Below are 21,617 nucleotides of genomic sequence, written 5' to 3' on the forward strand. Positions count from 1 at the left end.
GAAAAGTGGGTGAAGGGAGACGTTGGACAGGGCAAGATATGACAAAATAATAATTTATAAATTATCAAGGGTTCATGAGAGAGGGGGGAGTGGGGAGGGAGGGGGAAAATGAGGACCCGATGCCAGGGGCTTAAGTGGAGAGAAAATGGTTTGAGAATGATGAGGGCAATGAATGTATAAATGTGCTTTACTCAATTGATGTATGTATGGATTGTGATGAGTTGTATGAACCCCTAATAAAACGATTAAAATAAAAAATGCAGAGGATGATATAAGATGTGAAAATAATAATCTATCACTTATCAAGGGTTAATGAGGGAGGGAGGGGGAAAATGAGGAGCAATACCAAGGGCTCAAGGAGAAAGAAAATCCTTTGAAAATGATGATGGCAACATATGTACAAATGTGCTTGACACAATGGATGAATGTATGGATTGTGATAAGCGATGTAAGAGCTCCCAATAAAAGTATTTTTTTTTTAAAAAGTCCCTGTACTATTAGTGGGTGGTTGTATTTATATACTACTCTTAGTTTCCTGAGGGTGCCTTCAAAAGAAAATGGTCCTTTTTTGTTCTACTGAAAAAATATTTTCAGTTCAGGACCAATACTATTTAAACAAAACTAAAATTGACACCTTCCCAAATTATTGAAGATTTGCAAGAAGTTTATATGAATTCTGTCCTGTATGAAACAACCATTTTTTTATGGATCAAGCATTTTAAGAAAAGTTACAATAGTTCAAAGATGAATTCAAACAGAGAGGTCAGTTCAGAAGGTTATAGCGACTGCTCTGTTTTGGAGTTCAAAGGGGGCTAGGTCAATGCTTACAGAAGAAGCCTTCCATAAATCAAAGCACCTGTTGCGTTGGTCAAATATCGAGCATCAATGAACTCGAAGGTAACAATTGTGTGGGTGACACAGCACTAGGTAGTGTTTCATTCTACTGTAAATAAGGCCATTATGAGTCTCAACAGGTTTGAAGGGCAATTAACAACAGTGAATAGGTAAACCTCATGCTTTTTTTTCTCAAATATTTCGGGGATTATTAAGAGGTTTCAAGAAATGAAAACTACATTGGTGAGGGGAAAAATCTAAAAAAGTTACTCTGAGGATTTTTTTTCATCCATGCCCTGCACCTGCTCATTCCTTGAGGGGAATAGGGCTTTCCTAGGAGAATTTCATTAGCAAACCTTCCTGCAACCACCTATCGCATGAATGTAGCACTTCTGAGTTATTTGAGGCTCTCCAAGATGTCCCAAAATGCCACTTGTTGTTGTTCTTAGGTGCCCTCACATCAGTTCCAACTCAGAGCTACTTATGCACAACAGCAGGAAACATTGTCTGGTCCTTTGTCCTCATTATGGTTCCTATGCCCGAGCCCCTTGTGACAGCCACTGTGTCAAGCCATCTCAGTAAGAGCCTTCCTCGTTTTCACTGTCCCTCCACTTTACAAGCATGATGTCCATCACCAGGGGCTGGGATCTCTTGACAACCTATCCAAAGTATGTGAGACAAAGTCTTGCCTCTGAGGAGCACTGGCTGTATTTCTTCCAAGACATAATCTGTTCATCCTTATAGCAGTCCATGGCATTTTCTGTATTCTCCAGCACCACAGTTCAAACGCAGCGATTCTTCTCTGGTCTTCTCTGTTCAATGTCCAACTTTCACATGCATGAAGCAATTGAACATACCATGGCTTGAGTCAGGTGCACCTTAGTACTGAAGGTAACATCCTTGCTTTGCAGTACTCTAAAGAGGTCTTGTGCAGTTTGTTTATCTAACGCAATGCATCATTTGATCTCACTGCTGCTTCCATGAGCGTTGATTGTGGATCCAAGCAAGACAAAATCCTTGAAATCTGCAACCTTTTCTCCATTTGTCATGTTACCTGTTTGTCTACTCATATAGATTTTGGCCTTCCTTACATTAAGTTGTAATTTATACTGAAGACTGCAATCCTCTATCTTCATCAGCAAGTGCTTCAAGTCCTCCCCGATTTCTGCAAGCAGCATTGTGTAATCTGCATATTGCAGGTTGATAATAAGTCTTCCTCCAATTCTGATGCTGGGTTCTTCTTCTTATAAGCAGTCTTCTCTGATGATTTGCTCAACATACAGATTGAAAATTATGGTTAAAGCATACAATCTCGATGCACCCCTTTCCTTATTTTAAACTATGCACTATTTCTTTGTTCTGTTTGCAAAACTGCCTCTTCATCCATGTACAAATTTCACATGAGACAATGAAATGTTTTGGAATTATTCGTCAGTTTATCCATAGGTTTGTTTTTTTTTTAATGATCACATAGTCAAATGTCTTGGCATAGTCAATAAAACACACTTAAACATGCTGTTAACCAGACTGTAGAATTCTTCTGAGAATGGTTAGAGGAATGGTAATACCATTTTTGGAAGTGTGTGAATTTAATTATCCTACACGTAAGTCTGTTTAACAATAAATGTCAACTGTCCTGGAAGCTTACACTTATTATGAATGTCATTTACAAAGGCTCATAATAAATACTATAAGGAATGAAACATTATGTAACAAATTATTTCATATACGCATTTGCTGACGATGAGTAAATTGTATGCGGTCAAATTTCCTTACTGCTCTATTTCCACTTGCACCAAGTGTCACTTGCCTCTTGGAGGAGGGTCTATTTTCTGTTTTCAAACATGCCAACCTCATACACTATTTGTACTATATGTACTATTTCCCTCGGCTTGGAAGATTCTTCCCATATATTCAATGGTTTGGGGTCCTTATGCCTAATCAAAAACGCTGTTTCTAAGTTGTTGCTTTTGCGTAACCATTCCAGCTAAATATCACATCTTGGTTTTATAGGCTTCATAGAATATGGCATATTTTACATTCTTTGGTTCATTTATCAATCCTTTTAGTATAAATTACTACATTTATACCAACAACTAAACAGCACCTATTACATACTAGATATGAAATAAACATTAGCAAATGAACAATCAATGGATTAATAACTGAAACTATGGACTAGATGTGACAGTTACCTTTCCTATTACTTACACACACACACACACACACACACACACACACGCGCGGCGCGCGCGCGCCAGATGAAATACGTGGGCTCAGATGCCATCCTCTCATTTCTTGCTATGATGAGACCCCTGCTGCGTTCATTAAGACGAGCCTCACGATTCTCACTGAGCCTCCTCCTTTCTAGTGTTGTTTACATTCTGTTTTATGATGTGTACACAATTTTGGAAAACACATATGTCATTATTTCACAGATTTATTCCTGGTAAACTTCATGTAGACATAATCACTTTATTCTGGTATTCAAAGTACCTACCGTGGCACTTGGAATATGATATGAGCGTTTCATAGATAGTAAAACAAACAATACCTTTTTTTATATGACTAGCACACTTTGATCATGTTTCTAGAGCAATGTATTTTTATATGAACGTAGAGAAATTTTTCTATATCTCAAATCCTTTTGGTTACAAAATAACATGCTTTTTTCCCTTTCTTACTTTCCCAGGATTATACCTTGACAATGTACTTTCAGCAAGCCTGGAGAGATAAGAGACTCTCCTATAACGTAATACCTTTAAACCTGACACTGGACAATAGAGTGGCAGACCAGCTCTGGGTGCCTGATACCTACTTCCTGAATGATAAGAAGTCATTTGTGCATGGAGTGACTGTGAAGAACCGAATGATCCGCCTGCATCCAGACGGGACTGTCCTTTATGGCCTCAGGTCTGTACAGAATTTTAAAATGGAATTTTTCTTGAAAAAATAGTTACTTTGTTTTCTTGGAGGGAGCATTGTGCTGTTTTCTTTTAACCTCTTTCAGGTCTGCTTATAAACAGTCCAACTTGCATTCCAGTACACGGGCAGCATGTTGGCAAAGGACCTAATGCCCAGCTAGGGTTGTTCTTCCGACTTATCTTCCAACACTCATTGTAGATCTGAAAGCTGCTTTCTTTAAGGAGCAGGGATATATAATATAAAAAGAGTTGAGATGCGGGTCGCCATTAAAATAGAAAAAGTATAACTGCCCAGCATGACAGATGCACTCTTCTATTGCTCTCAAGCCGCCTGAATTGGGCCATGGTCCCCGGATGAGATGGAAACTTACTGTGCCCTCTCAGCCTCCAAGGCGCAATCAGACTCGCAAATACAGAAAGTAGTTATCTCGTGTTGATGAATGGTGACTAGCACAAGTTTATTGCTGATGTCAGAAAAACTTGTGGTATTCTGCTATTTGGATTAGGAAGAATGAAAATACTTTTTCCTTTTAAAGGTTATTATGTGTTAGAAGCAATTGATGGTTCTCTGGTGGGTGGGGGGACTAATTTTATACTTACATTATTCCAAAAACATGGTTAAAACCCACAGACCTCTCTGTCTGCTTCCATATAGATTTATAGTCTTGAGCACTCTTGCTAGGGTGAGGATGAGTCTGAATCAGCCATAGGGCAGGGGGTTTGGTTCTGAACCACAGTAGAGATTTCTAAATATTTTCAAATATTATAATTTCTGAGCCTTTAAAATAGTTGCATACTGTTTTATAAAGTTACATGACTGTTTGGCATGACCATGATGATATTATCAATAAGGTTATACATTATTGAGCAATGTGCTTCATTCATTAGCATAGATATTCCTTATAACATACCTATAAAATAGGAGCTTCTAGGATCTTACCTGTCAAATAAAGGAATTGAATTTTATCCAGAATCACAAAAAAAAGTAAAATGTGGAGCTAGAACTTTTATCCATTACACTTCTATGATAGTTACATAATCTGGTGTCAATTTAAGACTATTAAAGGTGAAGGGTGGAGTTTAGTCTGTCAAGCAGGTCACAGCGTGATGACCTCATCTGGAGGCACTAAGGAGATAAATATCTTACTGGAGGCCAGACTCCATTCTCTGCTTGTCTTCCTGCAAGACTCTTTGAGCTACGCTGATAGAGCTAGAGCCCTGGACCTGGAGGGGCCACGTGTAGACCCCGGCCAGGGCTGAGATTCTTCCACTGCCTCTGGATCCACAAGATTTTCTACCCACTGGTCTGTGGTCTTCCTGCATTCAGCATCATTGCCTGTGTGTTTCATGTCTGAAGAGGAATTTATATACTGGTATCAGATATATGGGCTAATATTGGACTTGTGATTTTGATCTGGACAGGGCTGGGATGTTTTCTCAATATACAATTGCTCTTCTATATAAATCTCTTTCTTATACACATAGGAGTCTCTCTGGATTTGTTTCTCTAGTCAACCCAGACTAACACAATTTCTCACATTTGTATCTGTTATATACATCTCATTTTCCTTATCTTTATTCGGTGAACCTGGTATATCATTATATACCAGATTCTTTGTTTAAATACCGTATTTGTAAAGAAAATGGTAATTGGTTACTGAAAGAGAAAGGGGATGAGAGAGAGGAACGGGCAGAGAAAATGAGCACATACTTGTCTTGTATATTAGATACAAGGGATACATGATAGCTTTGACGCAAGCATTGCTCACATCCATTTATTAGAAAATATGGAAGAAAGAGCCGTATGTACAGCCATACATCACCGAAAAGGATATTCCAAAATCTAACTTAAAGTATAATGTCTGTGATAGAATTATATCTATTCTAAACCAAGAAAATCCAATCAATCCAACATTCAATTTATGCACCAATTCCCTAATTTATCGATAAAGTAAAAGAATTCTACACATGTCTTCAGTCTGAAATTGTTCAACCATACAACCGAGATACATTGGTAATTATTGGCTAGAAAATTGGAAGGAAAATGTTTGGAAACAAAAGGAAGGAACAGTAGTTGGAAAATATAGCTTTGGTAATAGCTGGAGAACCTGGGGTAAAACTTTACATGATCCAACACTTCTTCATCAGAAAAAGCTTTTTTTCAGCAATACAAAAGGCTGCTATACAAATGAATTTCCCTGATGGAATAAACAGAAATCAAATTGAGTACATCTGAGGGAAGAGATGATGGACAAATTCAACCACAGCAACTAAAACCAGGTCAGGGATAGACTGTGGAACAGACAATCAATTTCTCATATGTAAGCTCAGATTGAAGTTGAAGAAAATTAAAACAAGTTCGTGTGAGCCAACATATGACCTTGAGAATATCTCATCCAAATTTTAAGAAAATTTCAAGGACAGATTTGATGCATTCAATACCAGTGTCAGAAGATTTGATGAGCTATGGGCAGCCATCAAGAGCATCATATGTAAAGAAAACAAAAGGTCACCAAAAATACAGGAAAGAAAAAAATATATCAAAGACGATGTTAGAAGACAAAAACTTACTCATAATAGTGGATTAGCAATGCCTATCAATTGCTCATGTCAGATGGATCTTGACTGAAAGCAATGTATAACAGGAACGTGTTTACTCGTGTTTCATTGACTACATAAAGATATTTGACTGAGTGGGTCTGCACCATGGATGGCCTTGTGAACAATGGGAATTTCAGAAAATGTAAGCATAGTTTTTGAAACCTGTACATGGGTTAAGAGACAATTGTGTGTATAGAGAAAGACATCAAGATTGAAGGAAGCCTTATTAACAACCTCACAACCTTGCTATCTGAAAGTGAGGAAGTCTTGAAGGACATGTTGATGAAGATCAAAGATTGAAGCCTTCAGTATAGATTACAACTCAACAAGAAGAAGACCTAAACTGCTTAACAAGACCACTTTACATTGTGGAAAAGCAAGGTGTTACTTTGAGGACTAAGGGTGCACCTGAATTGCCTCACAGATACGTAAAAAATTAACACTGAAAGGAAAGACAAAAGAAAGACTGATGCATTTGAACGAATACCAGGCAATACCATGGTGTTGGTGGAGAATACTGAAAGTACCATGGACTTCCAAAAGAACAAATAAATCTGTCTTGGAAGAAGTACAGTCAGAATGTTCCTTTGATGCAAGGATGTCTCATACTTTGGGCATATTATCAGGAGAAACCAGACCCTGGGGAAGGATATCATGCTTGGTAAAGTGAAGGGGCATGAAAAAGAAGAAAACCCTTAATGAGATGGAATGAGACAGAGGCTGCAATAGTGGCTCACATATCAGAACAATTGTGCAGACGGTGCAGGACTGGGCAATGTTCCCTCCTATTATACACAGGGTCACTCACTACGTGTCAGAACCAACGTGAGGCACCTAACAACAAACCTGCTAGCCTATCCCTTGGAACGTATTACAAAAACATGGAATTGCAAAGGTCTGGTTGACTGAGAGATCATGTGGTCAATAGAGAGGAGGGGATGGGGTGGGGAAGCAGCTTCTGACATTAACATTTTAAAAGATAAGTATGAAGAAATGTAAGAATCTTCAAGAAGGCCTCGAAGAGAGCAGAAGAGCAGAAGGAAATAGATGAATAATGAGTTACACGTTGAACAGAGAAGGGGCAGGGGAACTCACCATAGGTGTTTTCTGACTAAGCATTAGACTGAGTGCTTGATGCATTTTGTGCATCAAATGATTTAATCAGGTTTGATCCTCTGGCTTCCTTTTGATAACTACCTTAAGGGCAGATAATATACAATTTTCTCCTTTGCTTAACCAGCATGACAAAGCACACATACCAAAACTAGCAACTCAACAGAAGCATGTGACAAGATGTATGAATGCACAAATACAATGTTAAGTGGATAAGAAAATGAACATTCAAGTAAGCAGACTGTCTGAATTTAAGAAGTATTCTAAGGGGAAAAAATAACAAAAATAATAAATGTATTTCATAAAGACCCCTTTACTAAGTCTTCAGGAGCCCTTGTGGTATAGTGGATATGAGTTGGGCTGTAATCCACAAGGCCAGTGGTTCAAAAGCACCAACCGCACTTCTGGTGAAAGATGAGGCTTTCTGCTCCCATAAGAGTTATAGTCTCAAAAACGCACAGACGCAGTTCTATCTGGTCCTACAAGGTAACTATGAGTCAAAATCGACCCCATGGCACTGGCTTTGGTTTGGTATTAGTAAATCTTCAACAGGAAGAAGACAAGACGAAGAAAGTATTTGGATAAAAGAGACCATCAGCATGAGGCCACAATGGTGTCCCAAAATTTGCAGTCATATAACTATTATATAGAATGTGGAAAACAAAGGAAATTGCTACAAAGTCATGAATAGCAGTAGATCAATCCATCCCTGTTTCAGGCAAAACCTTACAATCTAGAAAGGAACCATGATTGGGATAGGTACATATTAAGATTAGAAAAGTTTATAGGTTTGGCACTTGGGCCTTCCCACCTCATTGGTTGGGGTATGACTCCTGACCACCGGACCCTGATACTCCAATTTTCATTAAGGAGACACCTAACAAATTCTTTAAGGTGAGACTGTCCCCACCCCATCCCACCCTCACCTCCGGCTAACCAGGAAAGCCATAGTAATCCACTTTCAAACCAAACTTGTGTGAACTCAGTGGAAGGTAAATTTCTCTCAGTCTCAAAATGGATTTAGGTCTCCCACTGTCTATTGTAGCCTTCAGCAAACGAGTGCCCAAGATTAAATCTGTAATACAGAAGGCAAAGAAGGGCCAGTGTGGATGATGAATTGGTGTCGTTATACCATCAAGCCATTAATCAGACAAAAAAGTGTCGTGTGCTGATTCTCATCATTCAGACCGATTGGTTATTATCACTGTACCTTTAACTCACCACCCGAGAAAAATATTCACTTTTTATTCCCACTTCCAGTAAGGGCTGTTGACAAAATGTGCAGTTTCCTGTACATAACTGGCATGTACAAAATAACATTTCTGGACAGAGCCGACTCATCAGTTGTGATTGTTCTCCCTTCCAGTTGTTTGTCAATCTGAATGTGAAATTGATAAATATGAAATCATGAGTGTTCAGACCTCCCCTTTTGCTTAAAAATAGTAGAACCATTTGTTTCTTAGTTGTCAGTTTAATGTAGACTACATATTCTTTCATCCGCAATGGAAAAATATGAAACATTGTATTCAAATTAGCATTGCCATGGTTGATTCCGGTTATTTAACTGCCCCTTCTGCTTCTAAGAGGAGCTCCGGTGGCATTGCGGTTATGCATTTGGTTGCTACCTGCAAGGTCAGCCGTTTGAAACACCAGCAGTTCTGTGGGATAAAGATGAGACTTTCTACTCCTGTAACGAGTTAGTCTCAGAAACTCACAGGGGCAGTTCTACCTTATCCCATAGAGCTGGTCTAAGGCGGCATCTACTCAACGGCAGTGAGTATGGTTGTTTTAAAAAAAAATCATTTTATTGGGGCTCATACAACTCTTATCACAATCCATCCATACATCCATTGTGTCAAGCACATTTGTACATTTGTTGCCATCATCATTCTCAAAACATTTTCTTTCTACTTGAGCCTTTGGTATCAGCTCCTTTTCACCCGCCCCCTCCCTCCCACACTCTCCCTTTCTCATGAACTCTTGATAATTTATAAATTATTATTATTTTTTCATGTCTTACACTGACTGCTGTCTCCCTTCACCCACTTTTCTGTTGTCCATCCCCCAGGGAGGGGGTTATGTGATCAGTGTTCCCTTTCTCCCTCACTTTCCCCTAACCCTCTTGGTATCACTACTCTCATTATTGATCCTGAGGGGTTTATCTGTCCTTGATTCCCTGTGTTTCCAGCTCTTATCTGCACCAGTGTACATGCTCTAGTCTAGTCGGATTTGTAAGGTAGAATTGGGATCATGATATTGGGGGCAGGGGGTGGGAAGCATGAAAGAAGTAAAGGAAAGTTGTATGTTTTTCATCGGTGCTATACTGCACCTAACTGGCTTGTCTCCTCCCTATGACCCTTCTATAAGGGGATGTCCAATTGCCTACAGATGGGCTTTGGGTTTCCACTCAGCACTCTCCCTCATTCACAATGATATAAATTTTTGTTCTTTGATGCCTGATACCTGATCCTATCAACACCTCGTGATCACACAGGCTGGTGTGCTTCTTCCATGTGGGCTTTGTTGCTTCTCTGCTAGATGGCCACTTTATCTTTAAGCCTTTAAGACCCCAGATGCTGTATCATTTGATAACCAGGCACCATCAGCTTTCTTCACCACATTTGATTATGTACCAGCTTTGTCTTCAGTGATCTTGTCGGGAAGGCGAGCATCATGAAATGCCAGTTTAATAGAACAAAGTGTTCTTGCATTGAGGGAGTACTTGAGTAGATGCCTAATGTCCATGTGATACCTTAATACAGTGAGTATGGTTTTATTTTCCTCTCCTGACAAGGTAGCAAGAATGTTACTTACTAAGTATGAATGCTTAGATAATATGAAATAGTAATAAAGTTAATTCAATAACTAGTCCTCTTTAAAGAGCCTGGTGGCTTAATGGGTTAAGCTTAGGTTGTTATTCACACAATTTTTGGTTCAAATCCACCAGTCTTCTGTGGGAGAAAGTTGAAGCAGTTTGATCCCATAAAGATCTAGTCACTGAAACTTTATGGAGGAGTGTACTCTGTCTTGTAGGGAACCTAATGAGTTTGAATCGACTTGATCACTATGAGTCTGAGTTTTTTGAGTCCTTGTTAAAGATGTTAACATGCAAACATCATGTGCCAGAAACTACTTATATTATTTCATCTTGTATGGACAGTTGCTCTACAAAGCAGGCTACATTAAGACATCTCCACTTTAAATTAATAAATAAACTTGTGTACAGAGATAGAGTTTCTGCACAGGAAAGCATAACCTTCTTAATACATAAACCATGCTTTTTGTCATTCTGCAATGCTCCTTTGGCACTGTCAAGGTGGGAATAAAGAGTAGGAATCACTATAGTGTACATAGGAATACAGTGAACCCCCGTTTATCGGTTAATCGGTTCTAGACACTATCGTGATAAATAAAATTCTGCAAAGTAGGATTCCTCATTTGTAAATCAAATATTTTCATAGTTAGAGCAGAGAGGACATGAAAAAAACACCCTTTAGTCACCATTATACACTCGTATTACCCAATTTATTAAACGAAAAAGGGAAAATACAGTAAAACATTTTGGACGTTACAATTATCATTTATTATTTATTATATTATTTATGGCATCTAGTTTACAGTATTACATATTTCACATACAGTATTATTATACATAGTTCTTACAAATACTGTAATCAATGGCGTGCAACCTCCACGATTTTCTTGCCATCTTTGATCATATCCAAAAGTTTTACCTTTTCCTGGATGGTGAGCATCTTCCTCTGGTGCTTATTTTTATTGTCAGAAGGCTTAGAAGAAGTAGCTCATTTAGGAGCCATCATAGGGCTTAGATAAAATTTCTTAAAAATCTCAAACAATTACAGTACACTGTACAAAAGCAAAAATGCATCTGATACGTAGCTCCGATACGTAGCGATGCAGACAGAAGCGTGTACAGTAAGAGCCAATCAGTGGCAGTAATGACAGAGCATGCGCTGTTATGCAAAAACCGCGATAGAGTGAAGCCGCGGAAGTCGAAGCGCAAAGTGGCGAGGGTTCACTGTATATGTAATTTCTCTATATGTATAATGTTAGATGGCAATAGCTTTAATTAGATCCATGGATAAAGACATATAGAATTTTTATTGAGTCATAAAAGAGGATTTTAAAGAATAATAGACCCAAACCATCAATCAAAGGTATATATTTGACCCTGAGTTTCATACCACCCCATTTTACTGAGCAAAATATTTCTTATGGAGATAATAGAGCCATAGACAAAATCATTGTAAATGTCTTGGTAGTTCATTAGTTTGAAAAAGGCATGTTGAAATGTGCTGATGAAGCTCTAAATGTGGAAGTACGAGACAGAGAAAGCTTTAAATATCAAGACAGTGACTGAAGGATTTGGATAGGCAAGTTCTCTGAGCTGAATCTCTTATGATTCCAAGTCAAATTCAAAGAATTTCATCTGTGCTTCTACTGAAAAGCATAAAGATCAGAGGAAGGGCCATTCACGGCATCATACGTTTTGTTTTTTCTCTTTTTAAAGGGTTCCTCTAAAAACATTTTCAGATATTATAGTCAGATAGAGAAGGATTCGGCAAAGTGGTAGTACCTGTGGACATCAGTGGTGTATATCTGTTATTGTTATGTGCCATTGAGTTGTTTCTGACTCATAGCAAACCTGTGGACAACAGGAAAAAAACCTGCCTTGTCCTGCCCTATTCTCACAACTATTTTTATGTTTAAACCCAGAATCACAGCCACTGTCAAAGGCCATGTTGTCAAAGACCTTCCTCTTTTCTGCTACCCCTCCACTTTACCAAGCATGATGTCCTTTTTTAGGTTTTGATCTCTCCTGATAATATGTCCAAAGTAAGTGAGATGAAGTATTGTAATCCTTGTTTCTAAGGCACATTCTAACTGTACTTCTTCCAAGACAGATCTGCTGGTTCTTGTAGCAGTCCAGGGTATTTTCAAAATTCTTCACCAGCACCATAATTCAAATGTATTGATTCTCCTTAGGTCTTGTTTACTCTATGTCCAACTTATACATGCATATGAGGTGATTAAAATACCATTGCTTGGGACAGGCATAGCATAATCCTCAGAGTAATATCCTTACTTTTCTACACCGTAAGGAGGTCTTGTGCAGCAGATTAATCCAAGGCAATACATCATTTGACTTCTTGACTGCTGCTTCCATGAGTTTTGTGGATCCAAGCAAGATGAAACCCTTGACAACATCTATCTTTTCTCCATTTACCAGGATGTTAGCCATTAGTCCAGTTGTGTGGACTTTGGTTTTCTTTGTATTAAGTTGTAATAATTCATACTGAAGGCTGCATGCAACCTTTGTTGTATATCAGCAAATGTGTGCATAAGTGTGCTCATTGTGTTATAAATTCAAGTTAACTGTATGTAGGAAAAATAATAATCTTACAAAATTAATAAGGTGTTATTAAACTAAGAAATCTCTGGCGCTACTGTCCAGGAAATATCATCCTAGTTTAAAAGTTTGTGGTCAAAATATTAGATTTTTTTTTATCTCTTGGAGGTAAGGTATCTTCTGTATTCAGCACATGCTTGGAGAAATGAGGTTATCTTATATTGGAAGATGTGAAAATCAGTGGGCGGGATCCATGGCCACAGACAGTAACAATAAACCATGATCCAGAGACAGGTGATCCAAGCTCTTCTGCTAAAAGCTTGATGATAACCTTAGAGAGCTACCCTAGCAAGTTTCTGCCCATAGCTTCTGACTTGCACTTAGCAGGACCTCTGAGTTCAGTTCAGCGGATGTATTCTGCTCAGATAGCAAGGGAAGGAACTTTGAGAATAGTACAAGCTTATCAGTTGCATTAAGGTATGTGCCCTTGTAGAATACTCACAAGACAAAGGTAGAAATTAAGAAATATGGTATATATGTTTTAGGTAGTACTGTTAGTCTACGTTTGAAAAGCCTCATTTCCCTTTCTTTCCTCATTTCTAAAGCATGGGTTAGCAACTTACTCTCAGTTCTTTCATTGTCTTTCAGGTTGATAATTTCACAGACCTGAGGAACAATGCTCTAATGTGGTACAGACACCTAAGAATACATGCAACTGGGCAACACAATCAATTTTCTTACAAAAGATACTGACAATGAAATTTAGGTTTTTTGTTGGACTTTTGTCACTTTCTTGATGAACCTTGAGCATTTTCTTAGAATTTAATTTCTGTAGAGTTTAAAAGAGAAAATGATTTAGATTTCTTATATAAAAACAAAACAATTTGGTCATCCTGTGTATTGATTACAAATTAATGTAACATCATTTATATTTGTTTTGGAATTGCATAATAATTAATAGGGAGTAAATGATCAAAGCTATTTTGTGTGTAATACATAGATGCATAGGAAAAAAGGACATTATTTAATTTCAACCTTTAAAAAAATCTGTGAAGTATGACAGTAGGTAATTGTTTTGGAAAAACAATAATGACAAAAATGTAGCAATGAAAATCATAAGCCCCAATCTAAGATGTTATGAGTCAAAATTGATTCAATGGCAAGGAGTTTATTTTGGGTTGAGCAAACAGTTTATAGTTGACTATTAAGCTAAAGATTGGTGGTTCAGGCTCACCTAAGGTGGAAAAATTAAAAATACTGGATGATATCGATATTACAGTCAAGCAATGAGTCAGAATTGATGGAATAGGAATAGGTTTGGTTTTGATTTTCAACAAGAGCCGTGGCTAGTTGGAGAGATGGTGTTTTCTTGGGAATTATCCAACTATGGAGATAAACAATAGACATTTTAGTGGATGAGACAGCACCATCTACTGTCATCAAGTTCATTCCAATTTATTGAGGCAATATAGGATAGGAGCTGCTCCATAGGTTTCTAACACCGTTACATCATTTCAGGAAAAGAAAGCCTCACCTTTCTCCCAAGATGGGCTTGTAGCACAAACCTAGCAGTTTGCAGACAACTATTCACCTACTGAACCACCAGGCTTCTGTTTAGGCAGAAGAGCTCCTAGCAACTGTTTTTTTTTTAATTATTATTTTTTTATCTGTGTCTGTCACACACATATGCCCAGCTTTCCATTTTGCTGGGGAAGAGGGAGATTACATTGGGTAACACTTTCTTTCCCACAGAGGAATCCCACAACTGCTACTAGAAAAACAGCTGCAGACCAGTAGCTGTGGAACCTAGCAACTTTTAAAGCACATATTTCAAACAGCTAAACTCTACTCAGAAATAAACTTGACCCATCAAACAATTTTCAGGAATCTTTAAGGACCAATAACAGATGAAATGGAATTTCTATTAATTAACTAGTTCAAGTATTACCAGGTGAAAACTAGGTTTAGACTGGTATTTACATTACGATCGAAAATACTTTTATGGAGCTATAATTCAGATTATTTACTTAAAATAAAAAACACTGATTAGATTAAATGAGTTAATGCATAATTATACTCAATTTGTGGTTCATATAACTTCATTTAAATACTTTCTTGGTGTTAATTTTATATCCTAAAGTACCATCACCTTGTTATTTTCCTAATATAGAGTGTATTTACATGTACACTATACATGTGTATATATGCATACATCATACATCATGAAAAAATATATTACATATATAATTCCAACCTCATGGTACATGCAGCAATATTTATTTCTTTTTTAACTGTGGTAAAAAATATATGTAATTCAATATTATTCCGAGGTGCAATTTAGTGACACTAATTATATCAAGCATGATTTACAACTATCACCAATAACCCTTGCCAAATTTTTCAGCACTACAAAGAAAAAAATGTTTCAATGCTGTCAAATCTGCATTCACCATTTGGAAAAAAAATGTGGTTGATTTTAAGAGCAAAAATGAAATACTTATGTGTGGGTATATAAAAAGGCCTGTCAACGTGAATTAACAATGGTTGACAGCTTTTGTGAACATAAAAATGTATATTTTTTAATGCTTATAAGCAAAATCTGAATTAGATTACATATTACTCATGCCAAAGCCATTAATATTATAACATAAAATTTTAACACATAATTAAAAAATCCCCACAAACACAATTTTAAATAGAACATAATTTTCCTATTATAGAGTGACACATATACATTATTGAAAATTTAGAAAATAAACTTATGAAAGTACACTTATTCCTTACCCCTACCATCCAGAGATAACCGCTGCCAGTACCTTGCTTTATACAATTCAAACGGTTTTAAATCAAAAAGAAAGGATATATGTAGTTTGAAACAACAACATAGAATCATACTGTACATACTGCTTTGGGATATGATATGTTTTTTCTTGAACTTTGAATGCATTCTAAACACATTTGTCATGTCAACAAAAGTCTCCCACAATCTGTTTCCCTAGAGGTACAGCCTTGGAAAACCTAAGGGGCAGGTCTACTCTATCCTCTAGGTCACTATGAATTAGATCGACTCAACACCTTTGTTATTGTTTTCATCACAAAGGCAAAACAGCTTGTGACATAATAAATACTATTATAGTTGTGCCACCGCATGTTGTCTCATTAGTTAAATATGCAAGGAATAATTTCTTATTCTTTCAGTGGTAACTGACCCATCTAAAAATTGCCACTTGCTTGCAGTTGTGAGACCATAGGATTTGACTTCATATCTCTATACCCCTCTCATATGTATCATTAGACAAGAAAGATGTCACTTCTGATTAAAGGATCAGATTTGTAAAGAATATTTCAGCAGGAAGTAGAGGCAATTCAGCTCCCACCAATATGTTATTGGGAAAATGGCCAAAGAGAATAGGAGTGTGTGATGAATGTAGACAGGCAGGTTTTATTAATTGTATCTTCTTCCTCTGCTAAAGTCTTACCACAAGGTATAAGACAAATGAATAACTGAGTAGCCATCACACTGAGATGAAGTCTATCAAACATTAATATGATATCAATTTTTAACTTGGGTTTCTGAATAGGTGTAATTCATTTTCATAGAGATGTTGAGTGATTGTATTTTGTCTAGCAGAACAACAGAGTTTTCATCATGAATACTAGTTCTTCTGGCCAGATGTGAGTACTATTCTAGATTTTTCTAATTTGTACCACACGAAGTTAAAGCACACTTTCTTCTACTTTAAACTCCACCCTAAAACAATGTTGTAGGATAATTTCCCTTTAAAGAACTACAACTAATATTGAACAGAATTTTCTTTCCTACTCCTTTTCTCTGTTTTATTCTTAGAGGAGGAAAAGTATTCCTTTAAAAATATAGAGGATTTAGCAGTAGTGCCTGGCAGCTTCACATTCATCATCTTTTATCGAAATGGAAGGGAGAGTGAAATTATAAAAGCATATGCTGAGGTCACAGACAATCCTCGTGGAAGCACAGAAGATAGTTTCAGATTCCCAAGTGCTAATCCAAGGATTGATGTAGTATTTTTCTATTGAGGTTTTTTGTCGATTTAGTTACTTAGTTTTTAGTTGTTTGGTTTTTATTTAGTTAGTCATCATGCCCAAGAGACATTAGCGAATAATGCGAAATATTTGAAATTTTAAAAGGTAGATTAACAATTACATTATTCACATTCATTAGACTTTTCAAATGGAGGTGATGTGCATTTAGCCTCAGAAAATATTTGCTGCAACATTTTGCTGTGCTTTTAGATTAAATAAACAATTTTTTTTTTCTTAGAAAGGCTGGCCATGGTCTAGCGGAGCGTCTTAAGCATGCTGACTCATTGCGTTGCAATAGTCACTGATATCCGTGACTGCTCGCTAGAAGGGACTTTAGTTGCCCGCTTGTCCATTGATTTTAGTCAAGGGAGTCTTCCTTTGGCTGCACTGAAACTGAAGGTGATAAAAGAACTGATGTTGCAGAGATGAATGGCCAGAAACTCTAGGGGTATTGAAGCAGGGAAGCTACCAGCTGCGCTCTGGATAAAGATATGAATCCTGTATTGTGGACCTAAAGAATGAGCACAGTGGTGTCATTGAAATAGACCTTGTCTACAAAGAAGAGAAGCACTGAAATCCATTGAGGAAAGGTTATTCATAGTCTTGTGAATACATCTAAATTTAGCCTGGCTATTCATAGCACATTCAGAGTTAGTACTTGCATATTCTTGATTTCATTAGAAGTAAGCCCTCAGGGTCATGAGAGAGCTGTCAGTTTGAAAAGAAGCTGGGATCTTTATTTTATTTTATGAAAAATATGTCCTGGAGGATGCTTAAAACTGTTGCTACTATATATAAGCATGTGTGTATGTATGTGTAAGGCTACACTATAAGATTCGCTTTCCATTTAATTAGCCTATGATGCAAAACCTTACTGGAATTGAAGGTCAAGTGATATGGGTGACAGAGTGAGTTCCAGCCTTTGTTTCTATGGCCCCTGGAGACAGAAGAGTTTCTGTGTTTACAGGTCTTTTTGCTGAGCTAAAGCATCTTAGTGCTTACTGTGTAATACAGGGAAAAATGACGCAAACATCATTCTCCCATTCATATTCTAGACCATAGATTCTCTCATTTATTTGGTCGACCTTCCTCTTTACAGGAAAGAAAGATACTCAGTTCCCCCTAGCACTTAAAAACTTTCATACAATCATCCATTCCTAAACTCACTGCCACGGAGTTGATGCTGACTCATAGCGGGTAGAACTGCCTGTGTGAGTTTCTGAGGCTGTAATTGTTTACAGGAATAGAAAGCCCAGTCTTTCTCCCTCTGAGTGTCTGGTGCTTTTAAGCAGCTGACCATTGCATAACAACTACACAACTGGGTACCATAATTCAGATAAGGTACAGGATCCCCAGTTGAATAGTGGGTTATGTGTTGGGCTTCTAACCACAAAGTCAGCAGTTCAAAACTACCAGTTACTTTCTACTTGCGGGAAGATTTACAGAGTTAGAAACGCACTGGGACAGTTCTACTTCTCACCATAAGGTTTCTATCATTTGGGCATGATGATAACAGAATTGGGTTTTTCTGTTTTTGCAGCCCTCCTTAAGCATTCCACCCCCCACTCCCCTAAGAGACAGCATCTCCCTTTTTGGGAAATACTGTTCTAGACCCTAACTTTAACATCCACCCTTAGCACCATGTGCTTCTAACTCTGGCAACCAGGGAAGTGCATGTGTGTACTAGAAGATCTCAAAGTGCACTGGAGAAAATCTCTGTATTTTCTGGAACAAGTAATAAAGTTTTGTTTCACAGAGTTATTGCTCCAGCCTCTTGCCCATGAGGAGAAAAAAGGAAGAGAATACAGTATTACCCAACTAATAGAAATGAAACACAAATATTTGTTGTTAAGAGATTTGTGGTAAAAATTTCAATTATTTGCTTTGCTGATTGAGTTCAGTTTTCCAGCCTACACCTACTTTTTAATTCTTAGAGGCCACAAATGAAGCGAGCTTTCCTTTGGAAACCAAACCATGTAGTAGGTTAATGACTCAAATCACATTCAACATATTATGAAATGCTCAAGCTATTTCACCTCTCTGAAGCAGCTCATTATCTGCACTCTTATGGACAGAATAAAAGGCAACAAAATGCTAAATGGCCATAAATCCTTGGAGGAAGATGCTAATTCTGGGTTGGATTGTTCCCCATAGCCATAATGGAGAACATAATTAGAACTTTATGTTTTAGCGACTCTAATCGGTTACAACTAAGAGGAAATACTGAAAAGACCAGGATACAGACGAGAGTTGTTGCTTGGCATTAAAATACCAGATGGGGGGGGCTACTCAATACAATGTTCACAGCCATCCAGTCAATGCTGAGTCATAGCTACCCCTTGTGGGTTTCCAAGACTGTAGCTGTTAACTGAGTAGAAAGCCTAGGCTTTGTCCAAGAAAGCTGCTGCTGGCTTTGAACTGCCCTTGGTTTAAGGATTACCCCCCAGGGCTCTTCATCACTGCATAGTGAAGACAAAGAACACAAACCTCCTGGAGCAGCAGTGTAAGGGCATGGTTAGCAGCATGGATGTGCGATCTGATTGCCTTCTTTCAAACTTTGTTCAGCCACAGTCTAACTGTGCTCCTTGCTTTCGTACTTCAGCTTCCCAGTTACTAAAATCAGGATTATTATGACCTCCCTCATGGGACTATTGGTAGGGTTAAGTGAAACTATGCTTGTAAAGCATTTAGTAAGATGCCTGGTGCATTTTAGGTTATACGTAAGAATAAGTGTTTATATCAGTATTGCTTTTGTGTATGTGTGGCAGGAGTGAACGGTGGTGGCATTGCCTATCAGCCAGAGGCTAGAGATACAAAAAGATAAATTAGATGCAAAATCCGTGCGATTCAGAAGTGTGCAGATGAGTGGAGAAAGAAGATAGGTAATAGAAAAATGAAGAGAGGTAGAATAGGATCGTGATTAAGAGTTAAATTCTGGAGTCAAACACTGGGAAACTTTTTGTTTGTTTTGTACGAGTGTGTGTTTTACTGGCTTTTGTCTCACCTAATTGCCAAGGTACTGGAATGCAAATATGAATTCACAAATGAAGTTCTTTTGCAGAGCCCGTTTCCTTGTTGCACAATTATACAAGTTGTCTAATGTTACTCAGAATTGATATACAATGCTTTTTTGACCTTTCTCTCTCCACCCTTCCACCACCTGCAAAGACCATATCCAAGATACCTATATGGCAACCCAAGCCCGCACCTGCTCTACCCTCCTTGATGGCCTGCTACCCTCCTTTGTCTCTTTTCTTTGCATCAGATAGCACTTCATATGCTTGAGAAATCAGTTTAAACTTCTTCTCTCCTTTTGGATTCTTATTAGGATGGTGCTTCAAGGCCAGTTTCCTGTAAGCTTTTTTTTGTTTTTCCTGGGTGATGCATACTCCAAAACTATTGTATTTATTAATCCCAGAATAATTTCAATCTGTTGATACTAATATCCAGTTTTTATAAACAGGGGGAAATGAAGGTCTAAAAATTGAAAATGCTTTTGCAAAGTATCACGCCTATAATTGATGGAGCTGGAAAGAGAATTCAAGTCAGCCTGACTCCAAAGCCCCCGGCTTTCATGTTGTTTTAATAGACATGATGCTGAGGAATGGCATACTGCATGGTGTAGGAGGTGGCAGAGCCAACATAGACATACTCAAAAATTTCACTAAGACTAATACCTAAATGTAACCATTCATTTTGACTGCTGGTATTAGAAATGTCTGTGTAGTGTTCCAAGAGTAAGCTTAAGGAAAATATTAGCAACTTTACATTGCATTTAATTCAACTGGCACATTGTATGCAAGTGAGTCAATGAAACTAATTTATGCATCTGTGAGATGGATAGTTTGACCAATCAGCCATGGAGTGAGCACCTCTTATGGTGTAGCAGTGACTAAGACCAACAGACCTCCTGAAGCTTGAACTCAATGAAGGTAACAAATAATGAACCCTAATAAAAATACTAAACAAACCCAAATATTGGAAAACTACTCATTGCTATCAAGTCAATTTCAACTGATAGTGAAATTGATTGATAGTGATCTAGAGTTTCTAAGACAGATAGCTTAATGATCATCCTGCCATGAAGCTGGTGAACTTGAACCACTATAGTCAGCAGTGCAAAGTTTACCCTCCAGAACCATCAGGGGTCCCATCGTCATACTTCACAAATCACACTGTTGTGTCAGTGAAATATGCCATTAGCTCACCTACTAACTTGGTAACATACTAACAAGGATGATACAGAGTAGATCTCATTATATTGCACATATATTTAATTACAATATAAGACTGACCTCTGACTCCTTACATACCACGTGGCAATAAAAATCAGCCTATGCTTTTTAGCCAAATGATCCCAAACGCTTATGATTTGAGGGGAAAGACTGTTTTGTGAAAATGTTCATGCTTGTTTTCTGCATATAGAAAATTGTAATATGAAACTGATGAATTGTGACAAATTGAATGAAGAAAGTAAAGCAGAATAATACATATTTTAGATGAAGGTAAGCGAGGGAGGTGACATTTGAACTGACATATAAATGAAGACCAGATACCCGGGGACCTGAGAGGTGAGTGTCACCATTAGAAGAACAAATGTGCAGTGGCCCTACAGAGAAAGCTCATAGGAAGAAGGAAAAGTGATGGTCATTTCTACAGAATCTTTTTTTCTCCTCTCTCATATTATTTTTTATGCTTTTCATTTAGAAATGCAT

The 21,617-nt window shown here is 37.6% G+C and overlaps 1 protein-coding gene and 1 non-coding gene across 2 annotated transcripts in view; one reads left to right on the forward strand and one right to left on the reverse strand.

The window, feature by feature from the left end:
- The window catches only part of GABRB2 (gamma-aminobutyric acid type A receptor subunit beta2), a 282,556-nt gene that overhangs the window by 91,476 nt on the left and 169,463 nt on the right, over positions 1-21,617 (forward strand). Inside the window, exon 5 of the mRNA XM_004697119.2 lies at positions 3,527-3,747. Coding sequence (XP_004697176.1) covers positions 3,527-3,747 — 221 coding nt within the window. The remainder of the gene's footprint in view (positions 1-3,526; positions 3,748-21,617) is intronic.
- LOC115873640 lies at positions 14,511-14,648 on the reverse strand. The gene has a single exon (XR_004048531.1). It is a non-coding gene; the product is annotated as a small nucleolar RNA SNORA41 (small nucleolar RNA).

The sequence above is a fragment of the Echinops telfairi genome, unplaced genomic scaffold (genome assembly GCF_000313985.2).
Source record: "Echinops telfairi isolate 266 unplaced genomic scaffold, ASM31398v2 ScPeMD7_7469;HRSCAF=8507_0, whole genome shotgun sequence".
Lineage (NCBI taxonomy): Eukaryota > Metazoa > Chordata > Mammalia > Afrosoricida > Tenrecidae > Echinops > Echinops telfairi.